The 10,874-nt window shown below is 45.2% G+C and overlaps 1 protein-coding gene across 14 annotated transcripts in view; it reads right to left on the bottom strand.

Annotated features, from left to right (window-relative positions):
- Window positions 1–168: 168 nt before the first annotated feature.
- Window positions 169–10,874, bottom strand: part of LOC110521633 (disabled homolog 1) — a 99,797-nt gene continuing 89,091 nt past the window's right edge. For 11 of the 14 annotated variants that reach the window (XM_036968687.1, XM_036968685.1, XM_036968683.1 and 8 more), the window contains 8 exons: window positions 7,799–7,861; window positions 7,547–7,643; window positions 6,501–6,710; window positions 6,216–6,388; window positions 5,837–6,047; window positions 5,424–5,593; window positions 4,168–4,270; window positions 169–1,929 (listed from right to left, as the gene is read on the bottom strand). In XM_036968687.1, coding sequence (XP_036824582.1) covers window positions 4,190–4,270; window positions 5,424–5,593; window positions 5,837–6,047; window positions 6,216–6,388; window positions 6,501–6,710; window positions 7,547–7,643; window positions 7,799–7,861 — 1,005 coding nt within the window. In that variant the 3' untranslated portion in view covers window positions 169–1,929; window positions 4,168–4,189. The remainder of the gene's footprint in view (window positions 1,930–4,167; window positions 4,271–5,423; window positions 5,594–5,836; window positions 6,048–6,215; window positions 6,389–6,500; window positions 6,711–7,546; window positions 7,644–7,798; window positions 7,862–10,874) is intronic. The other 3 variants (XM_036968689.1, XM_036968690.1, XM_036968688.1) reach the window with 3 other exon arrangements.

Genomic DNA, 10,874 nt, shown 5'->3' with positions numbered 1-10,874 from the left:
TATGGCTAGTTAGAGAAACATAGAGTACAGGTGTACTGTAGGATATTATTCATACAAGTAGTCTACTGAACCTTCATTAAAGCCATCCTGTGTCTATCAGGCAGGTGAGAGAAGACAAAGAGATTAGGCGCGCACACGTCACATGCGTAGTGATCACCCGGAACCAGCTGTCATTGGGATGTGTTTAATAGGAACTGTAATACATGGTGGAGATGTAAATCAACAGAAAATAAAAGTCCTCTAAAAATCCACTGTAGAATGCTGTTGTATTCATAAAGATAAAAAATAATGTGTCAATTTACATTAAGAAACCGCTATCTGAGGTAAGGTTAAAATATGTCTAGAAATGTTACGTAATCAAACAGCATTTTTTTCCCTTTTTAGTCCACTTCCTCATCTTCTTCTTCTATTGTCCAAACGTCGTTATTAATCAGTTGTCAGTCCAGAGAAGTCTAATTACACAGAGATTCTGGCCATAAAATAGGGAGTCATTGGCATCACAGTTGATGTAGTACTAGCAGAGACAGACGGACGGATAGACCGGCCGACAGACAGACATGGAGGCAGACAGCTGAGCAGGGCTAGGGGCTGATGACAGACATACAGCTGTAGGGAGTGTCTGGTGTGGTTGTGATGATGGGTAATGCTCCCGTCACTCAGACTGAGAGATTATATGACGCACAGACAGGAGGATGGTATGACTGTACGAGGTTACAGGGCACATGGATATTGATCAACAAAGGACTGCAGTGTAGACGAGGTCTGAGTTAGGGAAAGACACTTATAGGATCATAGACCAAACAACGTCAGGGGTTGAGAGAGCAACAGAAACCTGGACAGACAGACAGACAGACAGACAGACAGACAGACAGACAGACAGACAGACAGACAGACAGACAGAGGAGATGTTGGTATTGCTTGATACCTTCTGGTAGCCTAACTGAAGCCTGCCTATTTTATGGCACGGAAGTCCTGCGGACAGAATGATCATTGTTGTTGTTGTTGTTATTATTATTATTTACAAAATGAGTTTGGCAAACCAACGATCAGGTCTCTTAAAGCCATGTGAATGTGCAACTCCAGTAGAGCTGACAGTAGAGCGTCTTGATGGATTTATAAAATAAAAACTCAATTTCCCCTTGTCTGTTTTAATCGATATTGTACAAAAGCTATTATAGAGAATGAGCAGTTCAATCACAGAATCAGTTAGTTTGGCAACATCCATCCGAAGGCGGAGGTGCCTGGTAATTTGGCAATGTTCGTCCATGCCAGGCGGTGCCCGTTAGGCTGGCAACATCCATGCCCCGCTGAGTCCATTCCCTCTGAAGCCTTCCCTCTGAATCTGTCTGAGAAGAGACATTTGGCAAAACACTGTGTCGGTGTGTGTGTGTGTGAGTAGCTCCCAGAGAGTCTGTTTCTGCATAGTCATCCAGCAGACGCTCACATGAAGGTGAAACACCCAAACAGCCAATCAGATGCCAAGATCCCAATAAACTGGCTAATCAAAAATAAGGATCCCAGCATACCATTCCGGCCTCGTCCCACAGGATCCACTCGCTACAGACACTCATTTGGTCCATGTCTGATAACACTGTGTGAGTTAGGAAGGGAGACAACACTTGGCCCAGTCCCCTTTTGGCAGCATAGTCTCTAGCAACGTTTGATGGAGGGAGAGAGAGAGAGAGACGGAGAGATGAATGAATGAAAAGAGAGTAGAGGGAGTAGATGGAGCGTTCTATCCTTTGTTAGAGGGGTGGCCAGGCTGCTGCTTGAGAGGAGTAACACACACACACACACACACACATCGGGTTGGTTGGTCAGCGTTGGTTGGTCAGTCCAGTGTCCAGTGTCCAGTGTGTCTCTTTATTTCTTCCCTTTGTTGACCTGGGCGTAGAGAGGATCCTTTCCCTGCAGACAGAGATCCTTCCCCTGTAGACAGAGAGAGAGGAGACACTGTTAGCATGTTAGCATTAGCATGACCCACTTGGGCTGAACTAGACCTGGTTTTCAAATACTTTATTTGTGCCTGTTTGAGCTTGTCGGGCTCATCAAACCAGTAAAAAAGTCCAAAAACCACAAAACCTACCCATGTGGCACTCCAGGTAGACTCAAGCAAACACTCAAAGTACAAGTACTTGGACCCGAGTCGGGCCTGAACCCAGGTCCCCTTCTGTCTACATACTCCTTAGTCTCAAGTCCCAGTTTCAACACATTCAGTTCCTGTTGTCAACACCAGAGGGCAGTAGCACCCTGCTACAGACAGAGAGACCAGCCACGCTGCTGGGTCGTGTATTGCTGTATGCATAGATAGAGCATTAGTGATGGATGAAATCTATACAGTTACATATAGGGGTATTCTCATTGATGATATATCGTATCGTATTGTTTTAGCAATATCGCAATATAACTTTTGCTCTAGTCGGTTGTACCTGCACCAAAACTCCAGTATTTTTCCTTCATAGCTTGTTCTCCATCTTCTTTTTAAAAAGGGAGCCAATTTGTTTTTAGCACTTTTATTGCCATGATTAATAAAAACGGGTTTTGTCATGGCTCTCTCTTGTCCCTCTGCAGCAGACATGTGGCGAACAATACGTTTGGACCATGGAATCGCATTAAAATCACAGTATTGAATCGCAATACATATAGAATTGTGATAATCGAGAGAATCGCAATACATATCGTATCGGCACCTAAGTATATATCATGAGGTCCCTGGCAATTCCCAGCCCTATAGTGTGTGTGTGTGTGTTTGTGTGTGTGTGTGTGTGTGTGTGTGACTGGGAGACTCGTTATTATGACCCAAGTCCGTCTCCCTCCTACAGCAGTGTGTGTGTGTGTGTGTGTGTGTGTGTGTGTGTGTGTGTACGGGAGTGCATGTGAAAGTGTGTACGTGCGTGCATGCGTGGTGTGTAGGAGACTTGAAGGGGAGAACATATCCCAGCAGGTCTGATGGCTGTCTGCAGAGTAGTGATTGGGTTTAGGATTCTTCATGGGTTTTAATTCATGCAAATGAATAGCAGCCTGTCATTAGTGGCGGCAGCCCAGTATTAGTGATGAAAACACTGTCATTACATAGTTCCCTGTGTGTGGGCCTGACTGACACCCTTATCCTTACACACAATGTTCTATATAAGCAGATTCATTGTGTCAGAGATCATGTAAAGCCACTGCCAGTGGTGGAAAGTCTCTCAATGCAAAACATTCTGTTAACCTGAAAGGCAGTCTAGGATATATACATTTTTACATCCCATTATATACCATTTTTATAAACTGGGTGGTTCAAGCCCTGAATGCTGATTGGCTGACAGCCGTGGTATATCAGACGGTATACCACTGGTATGACATAACATTTATTTGTACTGCTTTAATTCCGTTGGTAACCGGTTTCCGCAATGCGTCGTGCCTAAGAACAGCCCTTAGCCGTGGTATATTGGCCATATACCACACCTCCTCGGGCCTTATTGCTTCATTATACTAGGGCTGTGACGATACCAGTATCGCAATATTTATTCCATGGCAAAGATGTAGCTATGCATGACAAACAGAACACAACATCATGACAGCATGGCCATGCACATTAAGGAAGTCATCTGATTGTTTTAAAGACACACACTGTAGTAATACTCACACACCTCTGGTGGCTATAGGGAGAGCAAACACAGATACACAACAACAACACACACACACAGGTGCAGAACCACACAACACAACCACAGGCAGTCAGACACATCATGCCACCATCAGAGCAAGCAGCAGGCAGGATGAGAGAGAAGGGAGAGATACAAAGGGAAGACAGGAGAGAGAGACAGAGTAGAGCGGATGAATAGAGGATCAGAAAAGGTGTGCTTGGAACAGGCAGGCTGACAGCAAGCAGAGCAAGGAGGCAGGAGAAGGAGGAGGAGAGGAAGGAGGCAGGAGAAGGAGGAGGAGGAGAGGAAGGAGGCAGGAGAAGGAGAGGAAGGAGGCAGGAGAAGGAGGAGGACGGGAAGGAGGCAGGAGGAGGAGGAGAGGAAGGAGGCAGGAGAAGGAGGAGGAGAGGAAGGAGGCAGGAGAAGGAGGAGGACGGGAAGGAGGCAGGAGGAGGAGGAGAGGAAGGAGGCAGGAGAAGGAGGAGGAGAGGAAGGAGGCAGGAGAAGGAGGAGGAGAGGAAGGAGGATAGATACCTACCCAGCACCCAGCCAGCATCTATCTAGCTGTCGGCAGGTGGACTGGTCTGGGCTGGACTAGAACCTGCTGTCTCACTGGGACATGGAGACCCAGACCCACACGCCTGGAGAGAGGGATGGAGGGAGGGGAGGAGAGGAGAGGAGAAAGAAGAGCAGGGAAGTAAGGGAAGAAAGAAAAAGAGAAACAGTTGTAGGTGAAATCAGGATAAGAAAATAGGAGAATACAGGCAGCAAAGGGACAGGGTAGCAGTGTACTAAAGGACAGAAAGAATGGACACACCCACACACACTGAGCTGTGCTAAAAGTCCCCTCTATTGATTCGTGAAACATTTCTGCTCTTTACACTAACTCCCTCACCACAGAGTGGGAGGCTGCTTCTCTCTCTCTCTCTCTCTCTCTCTCTCTCTCTCTCTCTCTCTCACTCTCTCTCCCCTCTCTCTCTCTCTCTCTCTCACTCTTATTTGAGTTTTGTTCCATAGTAATATGGAAAAATATCTAGATCCCCAAGGTTCAGCTGAGTTACCCCTCTGTCAGAGAGAGAGAGAGAGAGGAGAGGGGGGATACTTGGGAATAAACGGTCAAAATAATCAATGGTAGAAAGCATAGCCTCCAATTCAGTTCTTTCACCATTGTCAGGTTGGTGACTCCAGTGCTTTCATTCGGGAATAGTCTCTTCCCATTCCTCTCTCCCTATGCAATTCTCGCTCACTGCCCTATTTCTCTCTCTCTCTCTAATTCTCTCTCTCTCTCTCTCTCTCTCTCTCTCTCTCTCTCTCTCACTCTTTCTCTCTCTCATATAGATTTGGTGAATAATAAATATTAATTGCCCTAGAAAAGACCCTAGGGTTTTTCTCTCTCCTGTAGTTCATCAGTTGAATAATAACATGGTGCTACAGATCAGATGATGTATGGAGCTACCTGCTAACATTAATAACATCTTAATGATCTATCTGACACTTCAAGCAGCTAATTTAATGCTTTACTGGCCACACACACACACACACACGCACACGCGCACGCGCACACACACACACACACACACACACACACACACACACACACACACACACACACACACACACACACACACACACACACACACACACACACACACACACACACACACAGGCCAGCTATGAGAGTAGCCAATCAGAGAGAATAATTACCTGGCCCACTGTGCTGATGCAAAGCCTATTCATCAACAGATCTAAATACACACACACACTCCGGGCACACACACACACACAGTCACTCACCGCATCCTCCTCTCCACTGCGACTGGGGGAGCCCTCCACCTCGCCGAACGAGTCATCTGTGGGGGGGTCGGTGGCGTCTGTGGGAGGGTCACTGATGTGGTCAATGTGGTCACTAACGTGTGACAGCGACGATTTAGATGGAGAACTCTGTCTGGGGGCCGGGGTCGGAGCTGGGGGAGGAGAGGGGGACAACGACTGTCTCTCTTTAGTTTTATTGCTGATGATGATGATAGCTAAAAGATGAATTGCAACGACACATACAATAAAACAAATGACAGTTGATCACCTGAGATATAGAAAGTAAACCAGACTGGGAGTGGAGGCAAACATGGAGGTGGAATGGTCTGAGGGTTGGAGGGAACTTCCAAACAGAAAGTCATCTCATATACAACCAGCCAGGTGTAGGTACATACGTGAGTTAGTGGAGGGCGTGGTAGAGGTGACAGGAGTGAGGTTGAGCTGAGAGATGTCAAAGTCGTCACAGTCGTCTGTATCGGTGACGGTCCCCACGCGGCTGAAATAGGAACTGAAGGCCTCTGAGGTCCCTGCTAGACTTTGGTGCTGGTCCCCCATCTTAGCAGGCATGGCAGGGGGCTTCACTAGCTGGAAGTCCTTAAACATCTCCTACAGAGAGAGTAGAAGATGTTAAAGACACACTATGGAAGACGTTGGCCAATGAAAAGCTGTTGTATAGAGCTTGTGTGTCGTGGCCAGGCCATTACTCTAAATGTGACTTGACTCTCCATTGATTTGTTCGGTTGAAATAAAATCACTGGAATAAAATGATCCTACCTTGCTCATCTTCTGCCGCTGCCTCTCTGCATGCTGTGGACTGGAGGCTGATGAGGGGGCGGGGTTCGAGGCAGCGCCGGCAGATGATAGGCCGTCGCAGGGTTGATTGACTGGGAGGAACATGGCAGGCAGAGACCCTGGCTGGGTTGGGAGGTAGGCTGTAGCAGGGAACCCTAGACACAGGAAAATACACTTTACTGTGTGTGTGTGTGCGTGCGTGTGCGCATGCATCCCTGTGTGTGTGCGTGCATGTATGTATGTGCATGCGTGTGTGTGTGCATATACCTGCTCCAGTCATGGCGGCCCACTGCTGCTGTGTAGCAGGGAAGAGGTTGGCCTGGCCCCAGATGAGAGGCTGGCCTCCAGGCAGGACCTGGGCTACAGGGAGGGACTGACCCATGGGGGACGGGACCCCAAACAGAGGACCTGCCTGGGCTGCAAACGCCTGCTGGGACCACACATGACCTGGAGGTACCGCTCCCATCGTCACATAACCTAGACACAGAGAGGAGAGGAGAGAGTTGTACTCATGCACAAACACACACATAAACACACGCACAAACACACATAAACACACACACACAGAGTACCCCATGTACCTCCTCAGCAGTGACCGAATTTAGCCTGTGGTTGATGTTGTGTCTTAATGGTTCTGCTGAACTATGATCATTACATCCACAATGAGCATCAGTCATATCATGTACAGATCTATTCAGACCGTCACACAGACTCATAAAAATGTACAGATTGATAGTTGTTCCAGCTCTGCTCCAAAGAGCACAGCAGAGGACACAAGAAGAGAGGGGAGAGGAAGGGAGAGGAGAGAAGAAAAGAGGAGAAGAGAGGTGAGAGGAAGGGAGAGGAGAGAAGAAGAGAGGAGAAGAGAGGGGAGAGGAAGTGAGAGGAGAGAAGAAGAGAGGAGAAGAGAGGGGAGAGGAAGGGAGAGGAGAGAAGAAGAGAGGAGAAGAGAGGGGAGAGGAAGGGAGAGGAGAGAAGAAGAGAGGAAAAGAGAGGGGAGAGGAAGGGAGAGGAGAGAAGAAGAGAGGAAAAGAGAGGAGAGAGGAAGGGAGAGGAGAGAAGAAGAGAGGAGAAGAGAGGGGAGAGGAAGGGAGAAGAGAGAAGAAGAGAGGAAAAGAGAGGAGAGAGGAAGGGAGAGGAGAGAAGAAGAGAGGAGAAGAGAGGGGAGAGGAAGGGAGAGGATAGAAGAAGATAGGAGAAGAGAGGGGAGAGGAAGGGAGAGGAAGGGAGAGGACAGAAGAAGAGAGGAGGAGAGAGGGGAGAGGAAGGGAGAGGAGAGAAGAAGAGAGGAGAAGAGAGGGGAGCGTTCTTACCTGAGGGTACGGAGGCAGGGTTGAAGGGGGTGAAGAGTTCGGTTGTGGGCTGCAGGCCCAGAGAGGGGTCCAGGGTGTTGGCTGGAGAGGCAGGGGTCTGAGGGAAGAGAGGAGAATGGGGAGGAACAGGTAAAAACTAATTTTCACCCTCCCTAAACAGACACACACACGCAAAACAGTGGTCTAACTGCACCCTGATCAAATGTCGGGAGGGAGCGAGAGAGAGAAGGGGGGGGGGGGTGGTGTACTCACCGAGGGGGAGTAGATGTCCGGGAGTGTGGAGATGTCTCCAAAGAGCTCTAATTGGTTGATATTCTGCCAATCAGAAAGAGAGTTCACACCCGTCAGACGTCAAGCTACAATAGAAAAGTCAGTGTTGCATGTCCCAACACACGTGCAACACGCGTCACAAAAATACAGAACACACAACATGCCAGACGCGACCTGGTACCTACCTCTGGCGGCCACAGTGACGTCATCAAACTGCACCACAGGGTGATGATATCATGAATGAATGGAGTGATATGATTGGTGGAGGAAACATACAGTACCTACCTGATCCAAGTTGCCCTAATCCACAGTGTCTCTTGTCCCTTAACTTCAATCTCTCTATACATGTCTCTCTCCATTTCATATCTCTCTATATATGTCTCTCAACATTTCATATCTCTCTATATATGTCTCTCTACATTTCATATCTCTCTATATATGTCTCTCTACATTTCATATCTCTATATATATCTCTCTACATTTCATATCTCTATATATATCTCTCTCCATTTCATATCTCTCTATATATGTCTCTCTACATTTCATATCTCTCCATATATCTCTCTACATTTCATTTCTCTATATATGTCTCTCTACATTTCATATCTCTGTATATGTCTCTCTACATTTCATATCTCTATATATATCTCTCTACATTTCATATCTCTATATATATCTCTCTCCATTTCATATCTCTCTATATATGTCTCTCTACATTTCATATCTCTCCATATATCTCTCTACATTTCATTTCTCTATATATGTCTCTCTACATTTCATATCTCTGTATATGTCTCTCTACATTTCATCTCTCTATATATATCTCTCTACATTTCATATCTCTATATATATCTCTCTCCATTTCATATCTCTCTATATATGTCTCTCTACATTTCATATCTCTCCATATATCTCTCTACATTTCATTTCTCTATATATGTCTCTCTACATTTCATATCTCTGTATATGTCTCTCTACATTTCATATCTCTATATATATCTCTCTATATATGTCTCTCTACATTTCATATCTCTCCATATATCTCTCTACATTTCATTTCTCTATATATGTCTCTCTACATTTCATATCTCTGTATATGTCTCTCTACATTTCATCTCTCTATATGTCTCTCTCCATTTCATATCTCTCTATATATGTCTCTCTCCATTTCATATCTCTCTATATATGTCTCTCTACATTTCATATATCTCTATATGTGTCTCTCTACATTTCATATCTCTCTATATACAGTATGTCTCTCTCCATTTCATATCTCTCTATATATGTCTCTCTCCATTTCATACCTCTCTATATATGTCTCTCTAAATTTCATATCTCTCTATACATGTCTCTCTACATTTCATATCTCTCTATATATGTCTCTCTCCATTTCATACCTCTCTATATATGTCTCTCTCCATTTCATATCTCTCTATATATGTCTCTCTACATTACATTTCTCTCTAACATTGCTCATCACATTCTTTCTAGCATTAATACGGTATTTAGCCCTGTGGAGCCCAGAGAAAAAAGGAGACTATTTTTAGTTGTTAAAGATGTGAGGCTTTACATGGTCAGAGATTAGCATAAATCAGAGATACGGCCAATCAGAGCCATATATATAGAGCTAGATCTATCTCCAGCATTCTGCTGTTCAGGGCTCTGGGGATCATGTCTGCACAGACGCTTCTTAGAATATCTGCTTTCTGGCTCCACTAGTTAAACTGATAGGTCACACAGACCATGGCACTCTTATTATATTCTAAAGCTTATAGTGTGTGTGTTCTATCTATCAGATAATGGATCACAAAGAGCGTGTAGTTTCTAGCCATACGGCTGAATGCTGTATTTCTGCTGTTAGTGAGAGAGGAGGAGATATGTACATACTGTTACTGATAGAAAGACAACACTCACAGTACGAGGGAGATACATTACCCTGTCTTTCTTTCAACCCTGAACTTACTGACATCTATGGCTGATAGTTTTAGTCTGAATCTCCCGGAAGCTGAGGGAGGGTCCCTTCTGACCTCTGTGGTCTCAGTGTGGTCACTGTAGTGTGTTACTAAAATGAGTAACAGGGGGCCATTTGGGACGTAGCCTGGGTCAATACTGAGCTGAGTATATCCGGTGTGTTATTAATGAGCTGTGCGGAGTACTGAGCTGAGTATCTCCTGTGTGTTATTAATGAGCTGTGAGGAGTACTGAGCTGAGTATATCCCATGTTATTAATGTTCTGTGAGGAGTACTGAACTGAGTATATTCTGTGTGTTATTAATGATCTGTGAGGAGTACTGAGCTGAGTATATCCTGTGTGTTATTAATGAGCTGTGAGGAGTACTGAGCTGAGTATCTCCTGTGTGTTATTAATGAGCTGTGAGGAGTACTGAGCTGAGTATCTCCTGTGTGTTATTAATGAGCTGTGAGGAGTACTGAGCTGAGTATCTCCTGTGTGTTATTAATGAGCTGTGAGGAGTACTGAGCTGAGTATCTCCTGTGTGTTATTAATGAGCTGTGAGGAGTACTGAGCTGAGTATATCATCTGTGTTATTAATGAGCTGTGAGGAGTACTGAGCTGAGTATATCATCTGTGTTATTAATGAGCTGTGAGGAGTAGAATAATAGCGAACTATGAAATAACACATTTGGAATCATGTACTAACCAAAAGTGTTAAACAAATCAAAATATATTTTATATTTGAGATTTTTCAAAGTAGCCACCCTTTGCCTTGATGACAGCTTTGCACACTCTTGGCATTCTCCCAACCAGCTTCACCTGGAATACATTTCAATTAACAGTTGTGCCTTGTTAAAAGTACATTTGTGGAATTTCTTTATTTCTTAATGCGTTTGAGCCAATCAGTGCTGTGACAAGGTATGGTGATATACAGAAGCTGCCCATCATTACGCACACCTGTCACCATCGTTACGCACATCAGTGCTTCATTGGACTCACCTGGATTCCATCACTTTATTGATTGCCTTCTCTTTATCTGTATATTCCTCAGTTTAATCCCCGTGTCAGCATTAATGTTGTTCTGTTTCCCTCATCCAGACGCTG

This window comes from Oncorhynchus mykiss, chromosome 30, assembly GCF_013265735.2.
Source record: "Oncorhynchus mykiss isolate Arlee chromosome 30, USDA_OmykA_1.1, whole genome shotgun sequence".
Lineage (NCBI taxonomy): Eukaryota > Metazoa > Chordata > Actinopteri > Salmoniformes > Salmonidae > Oncorhynchus > Oncorhynchus mykiss.
The sequence above is the reverse complement of the archived record's forward strand: the minus strand, read 5'-3'. Positions and strand labels throughout refer to the sequence as shown.